At 43.1% G+C, this 27,456-nt stretch overlaps 1 protein-coding gene across 1 annotated transcript in view; it reads left to right on the top strand.

Moving 5' to 3' along the window:
* The window catches only part of LOC124803177, a 60,183-nt gene that overhangs the window by 19,925 nt on the left and 12,802 nt on the right, over nucleotides 1-27,456 (top strand). Inside the window, exons 3-4 of the mRNA XM_047264361.1 lie at nucleotides 8,676-8,956; nucleotides 22,084-22,269. Coding sequence (XP_047120317.1) covers nucleotides 8,676-8,956; nucleotides 22,084-22,269 — 467 coding nt within the window. The remainder of the gene's footprint in view (nucleotides 1-8,675; nucleotides 8,957-22,083; nucleotides 22,270-27,456) is intronic.

Genomic DNA, 27,456 nt, shown 5'->3' with positions numbered 1-27,456 from the left:
GTAATGCAAGGCAGGTGAGGATTGACTATTGTGCAAATCTTTGGAGACACTTCACGCAAGCAGCTGACTGCCAAAACGACGATGGAATGGAATGAGGCTATTAGTCATATATCACCAACTGCCTCACTTAAAGCTCGCTGGGATTTGTTCGAAAATATCGCTAAAGACACGAATCTTAAACATCCCAACTTGTCAGTTTATACAAAGAACTGAGAAGTGAAATAAAGAAAAGTTACTCTCAGACAGAATGCGGTGTTGATTTTGCATGTGTCTTCATTAACTTCAGGTGGATTGCATCATAATGCAATAACTGTACTTTTCTTCTTTAATTATTGTTCCCATTACTACTCTTTAATTTTGTGGAAGAAGTGGCTTCACAAGATACATAAACTCGGATATTCGCTCGAATACATAACACTGTTGCATGTAGCATTTACACTACAAGAGCGAGAAAGTTGGTTGATTAGTTCCATTGTAGGTTTATAAGAATAATTATGTTGTATGTTGATAATTTTTTATTGTTTGGTTGCTGGCTACAAGCGAAGTTTTAATACTGTTCTTTGTTGAGGGTCACTAAAAACAATCTGTTAGTATATGGTCAGTTATGTGGTTCATTTCACACACACACACACACACACACACACACACAGAGAGAGAGAGAGAGAGAGAGAGAGAGAGTCGTCCAGAATGACGAAGTAAATATAAAAATGTATGTGTAATTTCTCTTGTGTGAATGCTTGTAAACAAAGAGCTTGTTTCACCAAATAATGAAAGAAGACTTTACATTGCAATTCAGTTCGAAATTTGACTGGTTGGTACACTCTGGATTGATACATAACACAATTTATGTGCCTAACAGCTATGTTATATATATATATATATATATATATATATATATATATATATATATATAAGCTGCTCCTACCTGATGATGTATGTAGATAATTAGGGATTTTATGGTCGCTGGTCTTGCTGTCTCTGTTGAATCGCATATCTCAACTCCTTCTTGAATGTCACAACTAACGTCAGGGTTTGATATCTTCATCGACAGCAATGGCATCTTAGCAAAATAATTGTCCATATTACAGGAGAAGAACCAAACTACAGGGTTTGAGCAGCGTGATAGTGAGCACAATTTGATACGTTGGCCATCAGATTTACCTGATCTGAATACTAGGAACAGAACTGGAGCGCTATTGCGCATCTGTTCTGCATCCACAATCCACTGGTTCGCAATTTTCAGGAATTGCGTGACTTATGCACAGACATCTGGCACCACATACCTTCAGAGACCTACCAAGGCCTTCTTCAGTGTATGCTGCGAAGTACGGTTGCTGTATTGCATTCCAAAGGTGGACCAGCATGCTATTAAGATGGAGGTCCTGATGTCTTCGATCATCAGTGCTTTATATTCTTTCTTTGATAACATGAACTGTATGAGATGATCTTGATAAAACGGGCAAACTGCAAAAAAAAAAAAAAAAAAAAAAAAAAGGGAAAGAAAAGAAAAGAATAGCAGACAGGATAATGAGCAACATAGGACTCGCTGTCATTTCACTAGAAATGCATTCCAAGAGAGGTGAACCCACATGGCGGTGGAAATGAAAGATACTTGACAGTGTCCATAGTATCAGCATCAAGCAGGTGGCCTGCCAACGTGGGGTAAGCCAGAAAACTGTGTGGAACATTCTCCACAACTGCCACAGCCTGTATCACCTAAAACACATACAGGGCTTGTTATCTTATGCACTTGCCTTCACAGCGGCTGTTTTTGTTGTGTACGACTTCATACAAAATGGTAAGGAGAGGTAGGCTACAGAGTGGTGCAGCAAGTGTTGTCTTAGGAAAGCTGGACAGGAACAGAACTGAACAGCAAACAAGGTAACACAACAAACAAGATTTCTCGAGGCATATGAAGACTCATTACAAATAATGCAGCAAGAGACCGAGTGCAGATATCAATGTCAACAATCATGAGACTCTGTGTACTAAAGCACGAATGATGGATTCAGAGCCACGACTAGGTGACGCCACATAGCATCGTATAGTGAAGAGGCTCCAAGTGCGATTGTGGCTGTCTGGCAGCCGCTGGCCATCCTATATTGCAGAGGCAGAGGGCACTCCTAGCTAGAACAACTGGAGGTGTGGCTCAGCTGGCACGAACCATTGTGTCCTACAGGTCCCATATGACTGCTGTTGGCGTCTGATGAAACTTGCAATTCCGTTGCCAACTTTGTAACACACATGTGGTTGTATCGATATTTGATACAACAGTTTTGTCACTGGTTCATTGCACAGGCCACCATGCAACTGGGATTTCTATAATCCGTCCTCTTCACAGATGAGCGGTGGTATCGTCGATCTTCATGACAGCGTACTGTGGGCTATGTAGAATCCTCAGGGTATGGTGGCAATGAATTATTAGCACCACTTCAACCTCAGTATGTGGGAGGGGATTATTGGCGACCGCCTCATAGGACCAGTCAATCTTTCACAATGCCTCATAAGTGAGACACATATCTGCACTTGGCTGTGGCCTTCCTCCCCTGCTGGAAGAGTGCTTTTGCTGATACGTAAGGTAATGTGGTTACTGCATGATGGTATTATAGTTCAAAGAACTCTTGAGTGTTCAGCTATAACAGACAGGACATACATATCTGTCTATTGTGTTCTCATGTGTGCTTTCAATCACGAAAACCTGCACTGTCAAATACCTTTTATTTCCCCTTTCACTTGCGTTTACGCAATTCTGGGCATATGACCATATGATCTTTTTTGTTCCTTATGCAATCTGTGATCGTTTCCTGTGGTTTGTCACCCCATTTAGCAAAATCACCCACATAGAGGACCAATCAAATTGTAACTTTGAATAAGTGCAGCATGCCCTACACACACTACATAACATTTCCTTTTAAACATCACCATCTGCTCTCATTTTACACCGTTTCCCAAAACGAAAAATAATTCCTAATTTTAAAATTTTTTTTTACTCTAAGTCTTCATGCCTCTCAGGAATCGTGCTATAGATCAGTCCAACAAAAGTCAGTAAGTACCCTTCTCTCGACTACAGCGTCCTTCAACTGTACACTGGACATACCACTCATATTACATAAAATAAATATGTACAAAATGTTCAAACATAACAATTTAGGTATACCACGTCTCGCAAATAAATATGTAAATGTTCGTTTGCTCAAAATTTTAAATTTATGAAAGTTATTCACCAATTGATTTGAAATTTTTACATTACATTGCAGTCTAATATGCATGTGGTTTTATATAGCTACTGGGGCGCCACATACACTTTATAAATATATATGTAATATTTATGGGGGAAATGTATATCAAACTGTAAATGTTCATTTGTTCAAAATCTGACACCTCTGAAAGTTCTTCACTGATTGCTTTCAAACTCTCGCACATCATTGCATTTGAATAAACATGTGTTTCATATACCTATTTTCAATATATATAATATATATAAATAAACATGTAATGTATAAAGGGGCTACTTTTATTACCAAAAATCTCGAAATGTTCTCGATCAGTTTACTTCAAATTTTTGCACAATATTCTAATGACCATACAGATGGACAAGGCTATGTACTTTTAATATGTATCAAATATAAACATATAAGTAATGTATAAAGAAGAAACATTGTTCCAAAAATCTCAAAATGTACACGACCAATTTACTAAGTATTTATCATTTACTCTACATTTACTATATTTTAATATACATGTGATTCTTATTAACGTTTAAAAAGCAGCAAAGTGGCGTAGATGATGCTGAGATGAATAGTTTAATATAAGATGCATGGGGCTGCTAATGTCGGGAAATAGTCAGAAGGGGGTGACAAATGTTGAACATGTGATGTTACCAGATGATGTGGAGCAGTTGAGCCTGTTGGTCTGTCCCGCCTGATCGTCGCAACCCAAGTCAAGTATTTACGTTGGTTTGGCTATGGGCTTATGTGTGCGACTCTAGTGCGTGGACTCAGGTTTCGAGTCTTGCGTCTGGCAGGAAATATTTGTATTTCATTGTGTTAGACAGTTATGTGTTTACATTGAGGTACGATTTATTATTTTATTTACCTATCTCGCTGTCTCCACTGGTTTATTGCGAAGTACAGTTCAACAGAAGCACACCATATTGGTTCACAAGTAAATTATTATAAGCTCCTGAATTTCGTCTTCACCAGTGAATGACCTATTTTTTCCTTACTAAATAGCACCCGTAAACAAAAAAAGGGGACAAAACGAACAAACATAAAATAAGAACAGCTTTGGTTGCTTACTGGGAGGACAGTGATTTTATAACTTCTACGTTTACAACAGATCACATCTGCAAAAGATGTTCGGAATTTGCACCATTATGCAGCAGTGTGCAGCCCTGCCTCCCTACCACCGAATGTAGGACTGAAACTCCAACCATTGCACGGGAAGTGAAATATGTCATCTGTTGACGTCGCATGTTCAACGTTTGTAATCCACTTCTTGGATATTTCCCAACATTTGACGTGACATGTCTCTTGTATCAAATTACTTGTTGCAGTGGCTTCGATGTAGCTTCTAGTGTTTTTAAATGTTAATAAGAATCACCCTATGTATAATAGGTGAAACATTGTTACGGAACATCTCAAAAACTACTTGACTGATTTACTTCAAATTATTATATGTTACTTTCATAAACATTTGGACACAATATAAAAGGGAAACGTTGTTAGCAAAGAGGAAAATTTTATTAATTAATTATTGGCCTTCAATTAGAATACTATTACAGAACCTGAATTTGCAACGACAATAAACAAGACTCAAGGTCAGAGAGAGGGGCGAAGAGGAGATGGACAGGTGGTGGGAAGAAATTGATATAGAAAGTGGTAAGAAACAGATGGACAGAGAGAGGGGGCAGAAGGAGATCGAGAGAGAGAGAGAGAGAGAGGGAGGAGAAGATGGATAGAGAGGAGGAGGAGGTGATGGGCAGAGAGAGGGGGATAGAGAGGTGCACAACAGAGAAAGGGGGGGGGGAGAAAACGAACTGAGAGAGGTGAAGGAGGTGATGGACAGCAGAGTGAGAGAGGGGCATGAAGAGGTGGAGAGGGAGAGAGAGAGAGAGAGTGAGAGAGAAAGACAGAGTGAGGGGGAGGAGAAGATGGACAGAGAAAGGAGGGAGGAGGTGATGGGTAGAGAGAGGGGGGAGAGAGGGGCACAAGCAGAGAAAGGGGGGAGAAAACGAACTGAGAGAGCTGGAGGAGGTGATGGACAGAGGAGTGAGAGAGGGGTAGGAGGATGTGGAGAGGGAGAGAGAGAGAGTGAGAGAGAAAGACAGAGAGAGGGGGAGGAGAAGATGGGCAGAGAAAGGAAGGAGGAGGTGATGGGCAGAGACAGAGGCACAAGCAGAGAAATGGGGGAGAAAACGAACCAAGAGAGGGGGAGGAGGTGATGGACAGAGGAGTGAGAGAGGGACAGGAGGATGTGGAGAGTGAGAGAGAGAGTGAGAGAGAAAGACAGAGAGAGGGGGAGGAGAAGATGGGCAGAGAAAGGAGGGAGGAGGTGATGGGTAGAGAGAGGGGGGGAGAGGGGCACAAGCAGAGAAAGGGGGGAGCAAACGAACTGAGAGAGGGGGAGGAGGTGATGGACAGAGGAGTGAGAGAGGGGCAGGAGGATGTGGAGAGTGAGAGAGAGAGTGAGAGAAAAAGACAGAGAGAGGGGGAGGAGAAGATGGACAGAGAAAGGAGGGAGGAGGCGATGGGTAGAAAGAGGGGGGAGAGAGAGGGGCACAAGCAGAGAAAGGGGGAAGAAAATGAGCTGAGAGAGGTGGAGGAGATGGTGGACAGAGGGGGGGTGAGAGAGGGGCAGGAGGAAGTGGACAATGTGGTGGATAGGAGGAGGTGGACAGATCCTAATGGACGATCACAGCAGCTGTGTTGATGTTCACTTCACTCATAGCAGAAGCCAAAACACCAGGTGCACGTAGTTTGACACAAACAAGTCAGCATTTGTTGAAGTCCTTGAACCATATACACACTATTGCACGAGGTAGTACATCTTCACCATAAGTTTGCTTGCTGTCCGCCCAGATAGCTATGTGGTCAACGCGATTGACTGTAATGCCAAGGGACCCAGATTTGATTCCCGGCTGGGTCGAAGATTTTCTCCGCTCAGGGACTGGGTGTTGTGTGGTCCTCATCATCATCATCATCTCATACCCATTGACGACCAAGTTGCTGAAGTGGCGTCAACTCAAAAGACTTCACCAGGCGACTGGTCTACCCGACGGGAGGCCCTAGCCACACATTTCCATAAGTTTGCTGCAAATTCTAATGGTTCAAATGGCTCTGAGCACTATGGGACTTAACAACTGAGGTCATCAGTCCCCTAGAACTTAGAACTACTTAAACCTAACTAACCTAAGGACATCACACACATCCAAGCCTGTGGCAGGATTCGAGCCTGCGACCGTAGCGGTCGTTCGGCTCCAGACTGTAGCGCCTAGAACCGCACGGCCACTCCGGCCGGCAGTTTGCTGCAGCATATCGTAACTTTCAGTGGTTGTATGGTTTAAGAGAACACAGAATTTCATTCCATCATACTGCTCTCCTCGTGTCACCTGCACTGTTTCATATGTGAAGTGCAAAGAGCATGTACAAAGTAGAGCATTACTACCAACCGACCGATATGAAAATATTGCCGCCTACGGACATTGTATATACATTGAAGCGCCAAAGAAACTAATTTAGGGATGAATTTTCAAATACAGATATGTAAACAGGCAGAATACGGCGCTACAGTTAGCAACGCCCATATAACTCAACAAGTGTCTGGCGCCGTTGTTAGGTTACTGCTGCAACAATGGCAGGTTATCAAGATTTAAGTGAGTCTGCATGTGGTACTATAGTCATCGCACGAGCGATGGGACACAGCATCTCTGAGGTAGCGATGAAGTAGGGATTTTTCCCTACGACTATTTCAAAGTATACCGTGAATATCAGGAATGCGGTAATCCATCAAATGTCTGACATCTCTGCAGCTTGAAAAAGATCGTGCAAGAACAGGACCAACGATGACTGAAGAAAATCATTCTACGTGACAGAACTGCAACCCTCCCGCAAAACTGCTGCAGATTTCAATGGTGGGCTATCAACATGTGTCAGCGTGAGAACCATTAAACGAAACATTATCGATATGGGCTTTCGGAACCGAAGCCCACTCGTGTACCCTTGATGACTGCACGACACAAAGCTTTACGTCTCGCCTGGGCCCGTCATCACCAACATTGGACTGTTGATGACTGGAAACATGTTTCCAGAACGAGATTTTCACTCTGCAGCGGAGTGTGCGCTGATATGAAACTTCCTGGCAGATTAAAACTGTGTGCCAGGCCGAGACTCGAACTCGGGACCTTTGCCTTTCGCGGACAAGTGCTCTGCCAACTGAGCTACCCAATCACGGCTCAAGCCCCGTTCTCACAGCTTTAATTCCGCCAGTACCTCGTCTCCTACCTTCCAAACTTTACAGACGCTCTCCTGAGAACCTTGCAGAACTAGCACTCCTGAAAGAAAGTATATTGCGGAGACATGACTTAGCCACAGCCTGGGGGATGTTTCCAGAATGAGATTTTCACTCTGCAGCGGAGTGTGCGCTGATATGAAACTTCCTGGCAGATTAAAATTGTGTGCCAGGCCGAGACTCGAACTCGGGACCTTTGCCTTTCGTGGGCAAGTGCTCTGCCAACTGAGGCTGTGAGGACGGGGCGTGAGTCGTGCTTGGGTAGCTCAGTTGGTGGAGCACTTGCCCGCGAAAGGCAAAAGCCCCGAGTTCGAGTCTCGGCCTGGCAAACAGTTTTAATCCGCCAGGAAGTTTGGAAACTTATTGTCTCGTCGGACGAGTCTCGTTTCAAATCGTATGGAGCGGATGGACGTGCTCGGGTATGGAGACAACCTCATGAATCCGTGGACCCTGCATGTCAGCAACGGACTGTTCAAGCTGGTGGAGGGTCTGTAATGGTGTGGGGCGCGTGCAGTTGCAGTGATATGGGACCCCTGATACGCCTGCATACGACTCTGTCATGTGACACGTACGTAAGCATCCTGTCTGATCACCTGCATCCTTTCGTGCTCATTGTGCATTCCAAAGGATTTGCGCAATTCCAGCAGGACGATGAGACACCTCACACGTCCAGAACTGCTACAGAGTGGCTCCAAGAACACTTCTCTGAGTTTAAACTCTTCCATTGGCCACCAGACTCCCCAGACATGAACATTATTGAACATATCTGGGATTCGTTGCAATGTGCTCTTACGGATTTATGGGCAGCCCTGCAGGATTCATTGTGCCAGTTCCCTCCAGCACTACTGACATTAGTCGAGTCCATGCCACATCGTGTTGCGGCACTTCTGCGTGCTCACGGGGCCGCTACACGATATTAGGCAGGGTACCAGTTTCTTTGGCTCTTCAGTGTAATGTAAGTATGAGAAAGTTGACAAGCACACACGCAGACGAAAGCTCTGGACTCAAACTCCTCTCTGCAACATGTTTATTCAATTGCTCTGGGGCCAATGGACTGGATGCATACTCTGTTCCTTACTACACATCTAGACAATGTTTGGCACCAATAGATTCCATTTGGCAAAGGAGGCTTCCTTCAAGTGAAAGGACTTTTTTGCACCGTACAGGTGATCCTCTGCGTGTCAGACGGGCAGGGAGGCTTCCAGGAGGTGCCACAGGAGACTTGCTCCTCGGACACGAGGTGCAGCGCCGAGCAGGGGGCGTGCGTGGAGGGCGCCACGTCCTGTGGCAGCAGCCCGGGCGGCAGCATCTACTGCACCGAGTTCGGCTACTTCCCAGACCCTTACGACTGCACCGTCTACCACATCTGCCTCGCCGCCAACGTCCAGTCCACGCCGTACCAGTGCGCGGACGGCTACGCCTACAATCCTCTCACGAGTGAGTGCAGGTAAGTTTTCGTTCCTGAAGGACTGGTCACAACCTACCATTTAAAGGAACACAGCTAACCCTGTAATTTTGTCAAATAACGGCACGCGCGTGGTAGGAGAAGGTCAGTACACATCCGTCTAACGATACCTAATCTTCCGACACACGCACACAAAGACAAAGTGTTCTCACAGAGGAGTCTTATCCATCAACTGTACTGTTGCGAATAATGCTAGGCTACACGTGAGAAACACAGCATTTCAAACTGCGTATCGAAGTAACTACCCTACAGCCCACCCGGTTAGCCGTGCCATCTAAGACCTTCGGCACACGGACCGTGCCGAGCTTCTGACGTCATAGCGTGGAATAGCACGCTCTGGAGTCTTTCCCAACATGCAATGCAATATCTGGCATGTCAGATTGAGCGTGCGTCTGAGCGTTGACCAATCAGAGGGCACAACGCCACCTACGTCACAAGCACGCCGTCTCCCTTCAGTACAGAGCTGTGAGGTGCCATATTGGCACTCATTTCAAGCCTATACGTATATATGCCATTTCTGAGCACCAGCAAACTGAGAATCACTGGAAAGCTCGTTGTTAACTGTGTGATTCGTTCCAATAAAATAATGAGAAACATCATATTCGTGGCAAAATAATTATTGTAACTTGCGTATTATGAGAGTAGGCTATTTGAAGGCAGCGACACACTGAAGATGCACCCAAAACGTATTGTTCTTGGTACAATTTGTTATAATTAAATTTCAGTTAGTGAGATATCTACGATTAAGGTTTTCAGCATGGGCAACACAATATGATTAGATGAAAAGAGTCTGCTGTTGGATTAGCGTAATGAGTAGCGTCACTGTCTTGTACAGAGTTGTGAATTGGTTCGGTGATTCGCCCCTTGGCACAACCAAACTTTTTTCCTAACATTCCCGTTTTTATTAGGTTCTGATACTTTATTATTAGATTAATATAAATATATACTATAATATTTGATGTTCTGTAAATATAAGTTCACCTTTTTTTTAGGGGTGACTTTGTTTGATTGGCTTAATCTACAGGATAGCTTGCGCTACTTCTATAAAGATATTTTGCTCCTTTTTCTTTTACACTTCGTAATTCACATGTTGCAAAGATTCTGCTACTGGGTACGAACAGTGATCAAGTAAGACTGACCTTGAGGTTTTACTAAAATGTGGGAATGATGAAATAATGTTTATCTGATGCGGAGAAGTAATCCAAATTTGTAATGCACTGTTTGTAATGGAACTTTTATAAACCTGTGTCCTTATTGACTGGACATGGTACTTTCCTTTTCGTAGACGATGGAGTAAACGTGGGTTTTAATAGAGCTAGCAAGGGAATTTTAGGCGCGCCGGTTGAGTAAACAGTGTGATTTATGAACTAGAAGCATCCTTCAACTGCCGCTGGAGTGCGTTGCGATCGCGTATACCGCGTTGGGGCCCACGAACCGTATGCACAATTCGCATCGTTCCTGAGCGTTCAGCAACACGTTGAACTTGGCACGCTCAACGTTAACGTTCGACAGCACGGTCCGTGTGTCGACGGCTTAACGCACTGCTTCCTGGGCAGGAAAGCGTGCCAGTCCGCGGCACGAAACCGCGCGGCAGATTAGTGTCGAGGTCCGGTGTGCCGGCCAGTCTGTGGATGGTTTTTAAGGCCTTTTTCCATCTGCCTCGGCGAATCCGAGCTGGTTCCCCTTATTCCGCCTCAGTTACACTATGTCGGCGATTGCTGCGCAAACACCGTTTCCATGTACGCCTGCATCATAATTACTCTCTCACGCAAAACATTGGGGTTACACTGGTGTGAGACGTTCCCGGGAGAGGGGGCATCCACTGAGGGTCGAACAGCACAATTACCCTGGGTTTAGTATGGAGCGCCGGTGGGGTGAGTGGACTGCTGTAGCCTGTTGTGGGGCTATGAACCATTAAGGGCTACGGCGGGAGCGACGCCTCTCCGTCGTTTGTAGGTCCCCAGTTCCATGCAATACAACTGTCCTACATATTATCAGGCTCCCTTTGAAACATCCCCTTAGAAAAATTTATGAATTACTGTGCTGGTAAACCTCTTATGTTATTTGATTTTCAAACAGCTGAGCAAAACTGAACGTACTCAGACATATCTCTCTTTACTTATTCTGATCGTCACTAAACTGACACACTATATTTTTAGCGCAACGCAATCTCACTTTCAATAATCCCTACAAAAGAATGGCCGTGACTGGCAATAACCTATACCTTTCATGACTTACCTCACAAATATCTTCGTTACTCGAACTACTGCAATACAGCAAGCGCCAATACTGCCAGCTAAATAAATGTTATGTGGACATGTGTCCGGAAACGCTTAATTTCCATGTTAGGGCTCATTTTAGTTTCGTCGGTACGTACTGTACTTTCTCGATTCACCGCCAATTGGCCCAATTGAAGGAAGGTAATGTTGACTTCGGTGCTTGTGTTGACATGCGACTCATTGCTCTACAGTACTAGCATCAAGCACATCAGTACGTAGCACCAACAGGTTAGTGTTCATCACAAACAGATTCGGTGACCGATGGAGGCGGACCAATTCCATGGCCTCCACGCTCTCCTGACCTCAACCCTCTTGACTTCCATTTATGGGGGCATTTGAAAGCTCTTGTTTACGCAACCCCGGTACCAAACGTGGAGACTCTTCGTGCTCGTATTGTGGACGGCTGTGATACAATACGCCATTCTCCAGGGCTGCATCAGCGCATCAGGGATTCCATGCGACGGAGGGTGGATGCATGTATCCTCGCTAACGGAGGACATTTTGAACATTTCCTGTAACAAAGTGTTTGAAGTCACGCTGGTACGTTCTGTTGCTGTGTGTTTCCATTCCATGATTACTGTGATTTGAAGAGAAGTAATAAAATGAGCTCCAACATGGAAAGTAAGCGTTTCCGGACACATGTCCACATAACATATTTTCTTTCTTTGTGTATGAGGAATGTTTCCTGAAAGTTTGGCCTTACCTTTTTGTAACACCCTGTATATATCAGTTCATGACATCCAGACTTACAAATTTCCTTTTTCTGGTGGACACATGTCAAGATCGTCCACTTATAGGAACCTCTCAAAATTCTGCCATCTCTCTCCCCACATCCACCACTGCTGGCGGCTCACCTCGAACTGCGCAACGCTACGCGCTGTTCACATCCAACTGCTCAACACTACAATAGCAAATATTCCAACAATGCAAATCAGCCACAGACTGCACACAGCACAGTCAGTCATTTTCATACAGAGCGCTACGTGGCGTTACCAATATAAAAACCTAAACAGCCTACTTACACCTTAAGGTTTTGAGCTAGATACGAAAACAAAACTCTCCATTTCCCTTGTCGCCAGTCAGTTAAATTTTTACGGAACAGATCGTGTGGAGCTGAACTTTAAATTTTTCGTAATTGGGGATTTATTTTTTAATTACGAAAATGACAAGTGTGAACTAATTTGTACTAACTACTTTTTGTTGCAGCAGTGTTTCGGTACTACAGAGAATCGAACTATTGACATCTGGAACCCACAGTCCATTTTCCTGGCTGCTGCGTACAGACTGTTTCTGTGCCCATGGCTCACCTGTGGGCGTGTTGCCACAGGAAACTACCGTTCGCGACACACATTATTTCCACGAACACTATCGCTTTTGCTCACTCAGTTGAAAACTGGCGTTTATTCCGCACTTTACGAACGCTTTATTTAAGGCAGTTCAAATGTTGTTAATACTTTCTACCATGTGGAGATAACTGGAATTTACTTTATTGTTAAGTCAATCAAAAAGTATTACTGACTGCTTTCCAGAGCAGGATGAGGAATAGGTGTCTAATTTACAGTTCTGGTACACACATAAATGACACTTCACTTCACTGCCAATTTCTTACAACATGGTTTTATCCTAAACACAGCAGTATGTAGTGTGAGGACTCGAAGAAAACTGGTACCGTATGACAGTCCCTCTGTAAAAAATGTTATTCACCAAAGCTATCGGCTGCCAGATCTCAAGGAGCGTTTTAACTTTAGCGTTTCAAGAACAACGTTACTTTTACTGAAATGAAGTTAATTATCTCTTGACAAACTGACTTTTACTTAGAGAGAAAATTGATGCAAAGTGCGATAGTAATACGTAGCACAATGATTACCACCATTAAAAGTTTTGAAATACACTGTTACTGAAATTAATTACTTCAAAACTGTGAAGTTATTTTAAAATATAGTTAATCATCAACAAGTTTTCAAAGCGCCCACAACATTTAATTGAAGCAGTAATAGCTCTTTAAGCCATAACAGAGTTATATTTAAACTGAACTAGAATTTATGGCAGACATTATTTGTCCAAAACTTGGATTCTGATAAGAGGTTTTTGATCGTATAAATTTATCCAGAAACCTGAACAAAATTCATTATCAGGAAACAAGATTAAGTAAGTGACACTAGGAGAATGAATTTAAGAAGCTTTTTAATGCCTGCTTCCATTCAAAAGTTGCACAATATTAAAAGACAATAATATTCTGAACAGTTCTAAGCACAGTTAAATTTACGAAAACGTCCTTCCCTTAGTTGTTAGAGGGGTTGTACTGCCGTCGCAGATGTTGGGTGCCTGGTAATTTGTCAAGCTCTGCGCATCTTAAAGCTGATATAATATGTGGTGAACCGCGTTGCCTATACGAGCCATTGTTCTTGAAATCGCCATAGCTCTAGATTATGATCGGAAAATCTTGCATGCACGACCCATAATTCTGAGAGACGACTTTACACCATAAAAACAACAACCACACAAAATCTCATTTCAGTCGGCTTAGTATTGGCGCTATCAGAATTTCGCCTCTCCACACATGACACAGTCCCACGTTCGCACACACTGCTAACCGGTCTTTGACTCCCCACCTTTCTACTCCTGCTTGCCACGACAGGTGCTCCAAGGTTATTCAAAGAAACGGATGTAAAACCACTAATGGATCCCAGCCTTGTGATTATTGCTTTCCAAAATGCTAATACATAATTATTGCCCGTAGAATATTACAGTCATGTTTCCTACACTGAAGCCGTACATTCAACTAAATACCTAGGTATTACCATTACGAACAATTTAAATTGGAAGGAACACATAGAAAATGTTGAGGCGAAGGGAAACCAAAGACTGCGTTTTATTGGCAGGACACTTAGAAAATGTAACAGACCTACTAAGGAGACTACCTACACTACGCTTGTTCGTCCTCTTTTAGAATACTGCTGCACGGTGTGGGATCCTTGCCAGATAGGACTGACGGAGTACATTGAAAAAGTTCAAAGAAGGGCAGCACGTTTTTTATTATCGTGAAATAGTGAAAAGGGTGTCACTGAAATGATACAGGATTTTGGCTGGACATCATTAAAAGTAAGGCGTTATTCGTAGCGGCGGGATCTTCTCACGAAATTCCAATCACCAACTTTCTCCTCCGAATACGAAAAATTTTGTTGACACCGACCTACATAGGAACGATTACCACGGTAAAATAAGGGAAATCAGAGCTCGTACGGAAAGATATAGGTGTTCATTCTTTATGCGCCCTATACGAGATTGGAATCACAGAGAATTGTGAAGGTGGTTCGATGAAGCCTCTGCCAGGCACTTAAATGTGATTTGCCGAGTATCCATGTAGATGTAGATATAGATGTAGATGTAGATGAACGTTCATGATGATCATATAAAATACTGTAGCTCAAATAAAAAAAAAAAGACGCACCACAAAGGAACTGTCCGAAGGGGACGGAAATTTGTAAATGTTATATACATGTACGGACAAACAAATGATTACAATTTCAGAAAAACTGGATGAATTATTCAAAAGAAAGAACTCTATAAATTGAGCAAGTCAGTAACACACTGATCCACCTCTGGCCCTTATTCCGGCAGTTATTCGACTTGGCACTAATTGATAGAGTTGTTAGAGTTATGAGGGATATCGTGTCACATTCTGCCTAATCGGTGCGTTAGATTGCCAAAATCCTGAGATGGTTGGAGGGGCCTGATCACAATGCTCCCAACGTTCTCAATCGAGGAGAGATCTGGCGACCTTCTTGGCTAAGGTAGTACGAAGACGGGCAGTAGAAACTACCGGCGCGTACAGGCCAGCATCATCTTGCTGAAATTTAAGCCTAGGATCGCTTGTCATGAAGGGCAGCAAAAAAGGACATAGAATATCGTCGATGTATCGCTGTAATCTAAAGGTGCCACGTATGACAACCAAGAGGTCCTCCTATGAAAAGAAATGGCAGCCCAGACCATCAATCCTGGTTGTCAGATCGTATGGCGGGCGGCTGTCAGGCTGGCACCCCACCGCTGTCTGGGGCGGTTCCAGACACATCTTCGGCTGGGAATGTAATTCAACGGGGTAGAATTGTCTTCAGTGAGGAGTCTCGCTTCGAACTGAGACCCGATGACTAGCAAAGACGTGTCTGGAGAGAATCTTGACAGTGGTGGGATACCACCCTGATGGTTCAAATGGCTCTGAGCACTATGGGACTTAACTTCTGAGGTCATCAGTCCCCTAGAACTTAGAACTACTTAAACCTAACTAACCTAAGGACATCACACACATCCATGCCCGAAGCAGAATTCGAACCTAGTAGCCGAGCGGTTCTAGACGCTGCAGTCTGGAACCGCGCGACCTCTACGGTCGCAGGTTCGAATCCTGCCTCGGGCATGGATGTGTGTGATGTCCTTAGGTTAGTTAGGTTTAAGTAGTTCTAAGTTCTAGGGGACTGATGACCTCAGAAGTTAAGTCCCATAGTGCTCAGAGCCATTTGAACCATTTGATTCGAACCTGCGACCGTAGCAGTCGCGCAGTTCCGGACTGAAGCGCCTAGAACCGCTCGGCCACTCTGGCCGGCGAACCATCCTGACTGTCCGCCGCCAGCAGTGGTGGTCTTGGGTGCCATTTCTCTTCATAGACACCCTTACAATACAGCGATACATCGACGATATTCTGCGGCCCATTTTGCTGCCCTTCGTGACATGCGTTCCTGGGCTTACATTTCCGCAAAATAATGTCTACTTACACATGACTAGAGTTTCTACTGCCTTGTCTTCATGTCCGACAAACCACACCTTGACCATCGGATTTCTCCCCAATTGAGAACGTTTGGAGCATTATGGGCAGCACCCTTTAACCACCTCGAGATTTTGACAATCTAACGCAGCAGTTGGGCAGAATTTGCACGATATCCTTCTCGAGGACATCCAACAACTCCATCAATCAGTGCCAAGCCGAATAACTGCTTCCATGAGGGCCAGAGGTGGACCAACGGCGTATTGGCTTCCACAATTTGTGAAGCTCTTTTTCTTGAATAAATCATCTAATTTTCGTGAAACTGTATTCATTTGTTTTTCTGTATATTTACATCTCCTCTATCGATTTCCGTCATATTCGGATAATTCCTTCGTCGTGCGTCGTTTTGTTGGTCTCAGAGTGTAGCTATTAACAAATATTCATTTATTCGCCTTCATTTAAATTAACTTATCAGACAACTGAAAGCTGTCCATTCGGTCTACATTTCTGTATCGATTTTTGTGGTTAGAGATAAATTTAAAAAGTTCTTTAAAGATTTTGGGTTCAATATAAACTAAAACATCGTTGTTGTTGTTGCGGTCTTCAGTCCAGAAACTGATTTGATGCAGCTCTCCATGCTACTCTATCCTGTGCAAGCTTCTTCATCTCCCAGTATCTACTGCAACCCACATCCTTCTGAATCTGTTTAGTGTATTGATCTCTTGGTCTCCCTCTACGATTTTTACCCTCCACGCTGCCCTCCAATACTAAATTGGTGATCCCTTGATGCCTCAGAATATGTCCTATCAATCGATCCCTTCGTCTAGTCAAGTTGTGCCACAAATTTCTCTTCTCCCCAATTCTGTTCAATACCTCCTCATTAGTTATGTGACCTATCCATCTAATCTTCAGCATTCTTCTGTAGCACCACATTTCGAAAGCTTCTAGTCTCTTCTTGTCTAAACTATTTATCGTCCACGTTTCACTTCCATACATGGCTACACTCCATGCAAATACTTTCAGAAACGACTTCCTGACACTTAAATCTATACTCGGTGTTAACAAATTTCTCTTCTTTAGAAACACTTTCCTTGCCATTGCCAGTCTACATTTTATATCCTCTCTACCTCGACCATCAGCAGTTATTTTGCTCACTAAACAGTAAAACTCATTTACTATTTTAAGCGTCTCATTTCCTAATCTAATTCCCTCAGCATCACCCGGTTTAATTCGACTACATTCCATTACCCTCGTTTTGCTTTTGTTGATGTTCATCTTATATCCTCCTTTCAAGACACTGTCCATTCCGTTCAGCTGCTCTTGCAGGTCCTTTGCTGTCTTTAGCAGAATTACAATGTCATCGGCGAACCTCAAAGTTTTTATTTTTTCTCCATGGATTATAATTCCTACTCCGAATTTTTCTTTTGTTTCCTTTACTGCTTGCTCAATATACAGACTGAATAACATCGGGGTAGACTACAACCCTGTCTCACTCCCTTCTCAACCACTGCTTCCCTTTCATGCCCCTCGACTCTTATAACTGCCATCTGGTTTCTGTACAAATTGTAAATAGCCTTTCGCTCCCTGTATTTTACCCCTGCCACCTTCAGACATTACAATATCAAAACACTAGCTATTGGTCATAGATGATCGAATATATGATACGATTAGGTTGAGACTACTAAAAAGGAACCCCGCAAGTTTATGTCAAGAAAATATCCTTATTTTAAAATAAAAGTGAAACGACATAGTAAAACTGCTTGTACCGTCTTAGAGCATACGATCATGCTGAGAGTACTAAAAGGGAACCCCACAAGTGTATGACAGGAAAATGTCCTTATTTTAAAAATAAAAGTGAAACTGCAGAGTAAAATTTTGTTTAAGAGAGGAACAGTGTTTACAAACTATCGATAAATCAAGCATCACAATAGGCGATGAAAATTCATGCTGATTCAAAGAATTGATTAAAGCTGACCTGGGTGGCCGAGCGGTTCTAGGCGCTACAGTCTGGAACCGCGCGACCGCTACGGTCGCAGGTTCGAATCCTGCCTCGGGCATGGATGTGTGTGATGTCCTTAGGTTAGTTAGGTTTAAGTAGTTCTAAGTTGTTGGGGACCGATGACCTCAGAAGTTAAGTCCCATAGTGCTCAGAGCCATTTGAACCAATTGATAAAGAAACACTCTTCGTCTATCAACGTTTGTCGCGTGTTTTTCAAGATCCGCATCGTTGGTACCTATTCAGTTGATGGGAATCTAAACACAATTAAGTATCTCGAGATCCTAAGATATGGTGCTGACGCAGTTACTGGAAGACATCCCGCTGGACACAAGGCAATCGTTGTGGTATCAACATGACGGATGTCCGTCCCAATCGACATACGTAACGGCAGGCCCTATTAAGTGAACTTTAGGAGAGCACTGGAACGGTTGTCAGGAAACGCCAAATGGCCTGCACACTGACCAAACTTAACACTTCTGTAGATTTATCTGTGGTGAAAACTGAAATGAGAGATCTGCTAGGAAACACCGGCCTGTGCTGACGTTAACTCCTGATGAAATTCAAGCCAGTCATCTCACGAATGACGAATGTACACTGCTAGGAGACTGGGATAGAACATTTGTAGGACGCTGCTTCTTCTTGTCTGCTCTACGACTCTGGATCTTCCGAGTTTCTTGCAGTAGATACTGTGTATGGGACTGTTGTCTTCCTTACCGGTGCAGCCCCCTTGGTGCGACAGTTTCGCAGTATGCTACGAAAATAGCAAACTCGACAAAGCTGCCGGCGGTCTGAAGCTCTTGCTTTCAGAACAGCATCCAGCTCTTCTCCATTCGTACACTCCGAGAGAGACACTCATACTCATTGCTCCATTCTATAGTTTCTTTTAAGACTTACGCCGTGTTATAAGGCTGCAACTGGTACATCACTCCTCGCAGACACACTGGATAGTACATGTTGATACATCAACAAATCGGGCACTTTCGTTCGCGGTGTGATTATCGCCACGTCCATCTTCAGTAGTTGATTTTTGCTGCTCTGTTCCACTTCGACGGTGACCCATCTCGAAATGGTGATGATGCCTGTCCGACTGACACATTCATCCCGCTGACACATACATACGCTGCTATGACTTACCGCAGTATAAATCTTACTTTTGTTGTTAGAGGCTGTGTTTTATCTATTTGACAAACTGGTAAGCTAGATATTTTCTGCGAAATGTATGGAATGTCATACAAATGTATCAGTAAGCGATTCATTATTTCAAATTGGAAATTTCGAGTATTAAGTAAATTTGTATATTTCAGTATTTGTTAAAATTGTCTTTTTACTTTTATCCACATTTTTCAGTTCTCATACGAGGGCTCATCAATAAAGACTGAGACCGATTTTTTTCACAGATGGTTATTATTCCATTACAGTGTTTACATGATCTTTTTCAAAGTAATCCCCTTCTACTCGAATTTACTTTTTACAGCGTCCCTGTCAGTCCTCAAACACATGGTGCAGGCCATTATTTGAAAGGTTCTTGAGAATCGCCTCACTTTTCTCGAACACTGCATCAGAGTTCTGAAATCGAATTCTCCAAAGCTTTGCCTTTAGTGATGGGAATAAAAAAAAATCACGGGCTGTAAGATCAGGTCTATAAGGCTGATGCAGTACACAGGTGATGTTGAGGTGTGCATGACTTGATTTGCGACTTGAGGCTGTGCATTATCATGATGAAGTCGCCATCTAGACCGAGAAAGTTCTAGTAGTTTCCTTGCAATGTGCTCCCTGATCCGTGACAGTAAAATAATGTGATAGCCATAACTTTCCCTGCATATAGAACAGCGTTCACCTGTTTTAGTGATAGAGAACCCAACAATTTCCACACTGTGTTGGCTCGTTTTCCTAGAGGATCATAATGCAGCCGTGACTCATCACTGATGACAATCGATTCCAGAAACGCATCCCCTCCATCAGCAAAGAGGACACGGGTATATGGAAATGATCATGCGCAGTCGTGAAGACCCTTGCCATATGAAATTCTCAACACTTCATTGAGATTGCGAAATGTTATCCACCGATCCTCATGCACAGTCAACAGGATCTCTGTTGATATTGACTTCAGCCACAGCAGGAGCCAAAAATCAGCCCCACCTTGCTTAACACAGACAAGTTGGCCTTCGTTGAAGTCGAACCACCTACACACTGTTTGCACGAGGTAATGCATCTTCACTGTACGCCTGCTGCAGCTTTTTGTAAGTTTCAGTGGCTATTTGGTTTAAATGAACACAGAAAGTTATTGCACCATACTGCTCCTCCATTGTTTAGTATGTAAAGTGCAAAGAGCATGTACAAAATGAATCATTACAACCAATCTACCGATACGAGAGTGCTGCTGCCTATGGAAATTAGACATACGCGGTATCAGATATCGATACCACCCTGCCGACATCTTACAGTTGGCAATGGATTTGCAAACTTTAGTCAGACGTCAATGGCGGTCGCCCTGGATCTGGTGCAGTCAATGGAGCACGCCTGTGTAGCCACACCTCCAATGGCTCGGTATCGCGAGCACCTTCTGCCGCCGCAATATAAGGCGGCCGGCGGCAGGCATCCAAGCCACTTGTACACAGAGCCCCTACACTACGTAGAAGCTGCCTAGATGCGCCTCCAACTCCATCAGTCGTACTTTAGTACAGAGTATCTAATCCTTGTCGACATTATGAGCCGCACTCTACTCTCTCTGCATTATTTGTAATGAATCTTGTAAACTCCCCACAAAAATTTAAATATGAATAATGAATGTGGTTCTAATTTAATGTAACCTCTCTACAGAAATTCATTCACATTTAACCTCAACACAAAATTTGTTTCCCATTTAATGTACCCACAAAATTCTTTTCTCATTTAATGTAAGCTCGAAACAGAAAAATTCCTAAACTTCGTAATAAAAAATAAATTCAGTAACCTGGTAAAATTTGGACGACAGCAGTGCTGCGTCATGGCCCTGTAAAATCATTCTGAATAAAAAGCAAAAATTCTCACCTCGATAATGTCGGCAACTATCTGTTCTTACAATAGCTTTTTCGGGCACAGCTCTGTGCAATGCTGGCCTATACATTTGTTATTTATGAAAGAAAGCAAATGATTTTTCTTTTGCAACAGTCGGAATGATTATGCATTGAAAAAAATATTAAATTCTTTAAATTGAAATGAATGCTTGTTATTGTTAGGACATTTTTAAAAGATATACATGGGAGTTTACATAATATTACTAGATATGCGCGAGGCTGCTTTTCTTTACCTTATACAATAATACTCAAGCTCCGGCATCGCTGCACCGCGACCGGCCCAGCCAACATGATACACCAGACTAGAGCAGACTCCAGACCAGACACACACACACACTGGCAACAACTTACTGCTACTGCTACACAGTTCGTACAGTCAACACTGCTCTCTGGTCAGCGATTCTCTTATACCTTGCATATCGCAGGCAGCGCATGAGCAATACGTCGAAATTACATCTGCTCGGACCTCTTACAATCTTTGTACACTTGGAGAAATAAAGTTAAGTAAATCTTCTGTTTACTGTGTTGACCTGTATGCTGATCATTTCTGTCCTGTCCAGCTTTCCTCCAATGACAACTGCTGCACCACTCTGCAGCCCACCTCTTCTCACCACTGTGTACAAAGTCATACACAGCAACGTAAAAAGCCACTGCAAGAAAAAAGTCCCAGTCTTAGTTGATCAGCCCTTGTACATCCAGTACATTAAAATTATCAATTCGTCATTTGAATAGTGAACTACTGTTACCATTTGAAAGTGTTGGGTGAACTTTTACTACAATAAGTCTACTGAAACTAATAAAAATTAATCCACAAGTTGCTGTGTAGTTTAGGGACTATATACGTGACCACACATTTGACACACATGTAATGCTATGTGGGAACAGAACTCCCGGTCTATATCTCCTTGGAGCATATTCACGAACGATCAATACAGCCTCTTTCCGAACGACTAAATACCGCCATGCCACGAGTGGTTCTAGGCAGCATTCTCCACAGGCTGGTACGCATTCTGTTTCAGCTTCCGGACGACGGACTCCGTCTGCACGAATGGCCCCGTCCCTGCCTGCATAAGTGCGGGTCAGACTGGAGCACTGGACACCGATCCTAGCATGTACTACGTCTGCACGGCAGATGCTAACGGAGTACTCACTCCCCTGCTGTACAAGTGCCACAACGGAAAGGTTTATGACCCTGAAACTTATAGGTAAGTTAGTAGCAGAACGACTAACAATAGTCAATGCAAAGGCAAGATGAAAAGTTTTAGTTTTATCGTTACACATTAACGCATGTCAAGAATCAACTTTGCAACGAATCTTCCGTGGCAGCAACCGTGTGAAAATTTCAGTTCGCAACACATTTGAGCAGAAACTCCAGCTTTCAGATATTAGCACCATTTTCATCTCCTGAGTTATCCCGTAGGTAACATCTCTAAGGACTATTATTATTATTACTATATTCTTACGTCATTTCAGTCCATTGAGCAGCCTAATTATCACACCATCTAGATATAAGATAAACAGAGCTAAGATGAGTGAGGGAAAGGGTAGCAGAAAGAGCCTATCGATTTGGTGATTACCAGGACTTGCACAGACACTGTAGCAGAGAAAGTAAAGACTGCCCTTACTTAGGAAGCAGAAAGTCCTAAGTAAACGTGACGTCAGAAGAAAGTCAGTGAAGCCAAACAACGCTTTATTCAACAAAGAAATTCTACTGGCAACCAACATGGACATGGACTGCAGGAAAACCTGCAAAAATATTACAGCTGGAACGCAGTGTAGTATGGAAATGAAACTTGAACTGAGCAAAGACAAAATTTTTAATTTCGTTGCACAGAACAAAACGAAAAAAGTTACATACGAAGTTAACAGATGTTGTAAAGAACAGAGAAAGAAAAAAATCTGTTTGAAGACCTTACCAGAAAGAAGGCTTGCTGATGGTAGCATTCTAGGTCGCCCGGATATAACTGACATGGCTCTAGTAAGGAATCTGTAGCGGCTGACATGTGAAATGTAATTCAACACGAAAAAGATCTTTGCGTCAATAAAAGCAGACTAAAAGAACTAACTTTTTTCTGTAATATAATGGAAAAAAATTAATCAACATGTTTTTGAAGATGCTGAAACAAAAATGGTCGTTAAAATGTCAGTTTTTCTGTGGCGTTTTAGTTGATCTTTCTTTTCAGAATTACCCTTTAAGGCATGTACCCTTATGCACCTAATTGTTTTTGTAGGAAGAATTATTAGTCAAGGCGTGACCACTTTACGTGTCGCTTGTGGAGCTTCTTTGATGAAAGTCCCTCAATAATAAGTCAATGCCGATTCACTTTACTTTCCTCTGTCTTGGAAAGGTTTTGGTGGATTGTCACTTAGACCAGAGCAGTTTTTAGGAAAAAAACCAAAGATATAGAGATGAGCAACTGTAAGGACAGCTTATTTTCCAGTCCTTTATAGTGTAGCACATGTTTCCCACTTAAGCATTGTAGTTTCTGCCTATGGACTTTCAAGGGAGCTGATGGACACTAACAAAATAAATACATTTTTAAATGAAATCATTCCACTTTTGGCTATTAAAACATTATTTATTGCGATTGCAGTTTCGATATGTGGTCATTTTCAAGCGTTGTGGAATGTTGTAACACAATAACATAAACCTGTGCCGTGTTGTGTATTAGAAGCTGCATGTGATATCGTGAATTTATCTGCTATTCCACACACCATACATGTTATGAAGTTGGAGAAATAAGAATATAAACACTTAAGTTTAAGCTACACGAAATTTAAAAGCAAGTGTATCTATCATTATATCTCCAACTTTTTAACGTATATGGTATGTGGAGCAGCAGTTAAATTCACAACACCACTTGTAGCTGCTCTTACACAACATGGCATAGGTTTATATTATTGAGCGGTTTACATCCCACAATGCTTGAAAATGACTACGTGTCGAAAATGCAATCGCAATAAATAATGTTTTAACAGCCAAAAGTTGAATGATTTCGTTTCAAAATTTCTCAAAGGCTGTGGACCCAGTTATCATCAAACTTTTAAAATAAATACAGGGTAACTCCCCTCAACTGTCGAAAAGTTATTGAACTGCTCATCCCCATTTTCTCGTTTTGTCTTTATTGAGAAGTGATAACTAATTATAGATGCAGGAATACCTTCCCACACCTTCCAAGGCCTTGAAAGTTCTTCACAAGCTCCAGTTTCACATGTCCAGCACCAGGGAGTAGACAATTATAGGTTTCTTTAACAAGTTATATAATTGCCCCAAGTTGCAGTGATTTTTGCATAGTTTAATCCTTCTGTTTCTAGTGGTATGATTTAAGTAGGACGTTTCTCTTTTTTTCGACAACTTTGTTAACAAATGAGGAATATATATGAGATAAATGAAAATAAAATGCATAACTTAATTAATTTAAATATGAAAAATATTACAGTAAAAGTGTTATTGAGCAGTAGAAATAATTTGTTTATAAACTTAAATGTCTTCTTCTTGTGAAACATAATGTTCTCTTCCTTGTCTTGCTTCAGTCCCCTGGTGTTGCTTCCATCACGTCGCCAAATAGTTTTTTTGTGTTACTGACACTTTTGGTTTGCCAGTAGAACACTTTGATGTAAGTAATGAAGTTGGTAAAGACATCATCCCCTCTGAGGCTACTTACGTATTTGACACAATGTCTCAGCAGCCATATTGCAATGTTATTTTTTATGGTAGTATGCAGTCTGGCTGCAGGCTGACGCAGGATGTCTGTCGTATAGTTGGTTTTGGAGTTTGTTGTCAGCAGGGCAAGTCTTTTCCTGATCCCTTTCCAGCTGTGCAAATGAACACAGTAAGTGAAACTGTGAAGAAGGGCATCAACTAATCCACATTTATGTGTCACCAAGTATTGTTGCAATGGTATTGTTAAGAAACCTGTACCATGTGGATGTAACGTTAGATTTATGTATTCCGAGGGTTATGTTTGTTCATACAGTTTCCACGGTTGCTTCTGTTCTATATTGTTAGGATTCGCCTTTTTCTGTTCACGTTGGAAATATCCATGTTGTCAGGTGGTTCATCTTTACGAGACTAACTTCCTCAGACTCAAAATGCAACAGAATTTAATATATCCACTTTCAGAGATAATGAATGTGGTAACGATTTTGAGATCACCGGAAATCCGGCACATAAATGTTTACTACTTTAATTTTGGTAATAAATGGTTAATGTTATGATACGTTTCATTCATTAAGGCTGCATGAGCAATTGGAAATGAGTGAAGCAAGCTTACATCATCTAGGCAGACAGCCATTAGACTTAATATGGTGTCGCCCAGGGACTGTGGTGCTTCACCAAAGTCGGCAATGCGAATCGATTCCACAATCATTAGCAAGGGCTCGCTGCTATCTGCAGTGACGTAATAGGAGGCGCTGCTGAAGACCACACCTCTTCCCCAGCAATGCAGCGCCCTCACACTGATGTCAATATAGTGTCAAGCGCACAAGTGCTTGACCCCCCAGTGTGAGACCTCAGCTACAGCAGTTAGCCCCATAATGTAGGACCAAAGAGTTGGTAGTGTTTCAGATGAACCTTTACTGTTGTAAACGTTGAACATTGTACCTCAAGAGAACAGTATGTTTATTAATTCATCAAGTGATTCATTGCTAGTCCACGACAGCTGTAAATTATCCACTACTCCTATAGCAAAGGAGTGAGACAAAGTTAAGCAGATCTTTTACTCGTTAATGTAGTAAAGTGAAATAATATTTCATATGTTCTAGTTTGATGACGCTTCTCCCAGCCTTCTCAAATCACTCACGGTTATAACTGGATGAAAACAGTTTTGTCTGGTCAAAGCACTTAACTTTAAGGAAACTGTTAGCAGTCTCTAGTTACCAATCAAGTTCTCAGTTCAAAGAGCCAAGTTTTTTCGCTTGTAAAAAATGGTATGGCAGAGGATGGTGACTGCATAACATATTCGTATGTACAATATGACCTGGACAATTTCGCTGCTGCAAAGCAGGTGCCTGTACCTCTGCCTTGACTTCAGGCAATTCTAGATCTTTTCACTGGTCATTCCCCTCACGCTATGGTGCCTTATGTTTTCGATTAGACTCCCCCCTTGTGCATAGTGATACATCTCTACATCCTCATCTTTCCAATAAAAAACCACACACACAGTACTCTGGGAAATAAAGCTAGTTTCGCAACCGGTATGGTCGACTTAGAAGATAACAACTGGTTTTGTTCAACATGCGTTGTGGTTAGTGTTGTCAACACAGGCTGGGTTTTAGCACATGTGCATTTCTGTCATATACACTCCTGGAAATTGAAATAAGAACACCGTGAATTCATTGTCCCAGGAAGGGGAAACTTTATTGACACATTCCTGGGGTCAGATACATCAGATGATCACACTGACAGAATCACAGGCACATAGACACAGGCAACAGAGCATGCACAATGTCGGCACTAGTACGGTGTATATCCACCTTTCGCAGCAATGCAGGCTGCTATTCTCCCATGGAGACGATCATAGAGATGCTGGATGTAGTCCTGTGGAACGGCTTGCCATGCCATTTCCACCTGGCGCCTCAGTTGGACCAGCGTTCGTGCTGGACGTGCAGACCGCGTGAGACGACGCTTCATCCAGTCCCAAACATGCTCAATGGGGGACAGATCCGGAGATCTTGCTGGCCAGGGTAGTTGACTTACACCTTCTAGAGCACGTTGGGTGGCACGGGATACATGCGGACGTGCATTGTCCTGTTGGAACAGCAAGTTCCCTTGCCGGTCTAGGAATGGTAGAACGATGGGTTCGATGACGGTTTGGATGTACCGTGCACTATTCAGTGTCCCCTCGACGATCACCAGTGGTGTACGGCCAGTGTAGGAGATCGCTCCCCACACCATGATGCCGGGTGTTGGCCCTGTGTGCCTCGGTCGTATGCAGTCCTGATTGTGGCGCTCACCTGCACGGCGCCAAACACGCATACGACCATCATTGGCACCAAGGCAGAAGCGACTCTCATCGCTGATGACGACACGTCTCCATTCGTCCCTCCATTCACGCCTGTCGCGACACCACTGGAGGCGGGCTGCACGATGTTGGGGCGTGAGCGGAAGACGGCCTAACGGTGTGCGGGACCGTAGCCCAGCTTCATGGAGACGGTTGCGAGTGGTCCTCGCCGATACCCCAGGAGCAACAGTGTCCCTAATTTGCTGGGAAGTGGCGGTGCGGTCCCCTACGGCACTGCGTAGGATCCTACGGTCTTGGCGTGCATCCGTGCGTCGCTGCGGTCCGGTCCCAGGTCGACGGGCACGTGCACCTTCCGCCGACCACTGGCGACAACATCGATGTACTGTGGAGACCTCACGCCCCACGTGTTGAGCAATTCGGTGGTACGTC

This window comes from Schistocerca piceifrons, chromosome 6 (genome assembly GCF_021461385.2).
Source record: "Schistocerca piceifrons isolate TAMUIC-IGC-003096 chromosome 6, iqSchPice1.1, whole genome shotgun sequence".
In the NCBI taxonomy this organism is placed as follows: domain Eukaryota; kingdom Metazoa; phylum Arthropoda; class Insecta; order Orthoptera; family Acrididae; genus Schistocerca; species Schistocerca piceifrons.
This window is presented reverse-complemented; position numbering and strand designations above follow the sequence as displayed.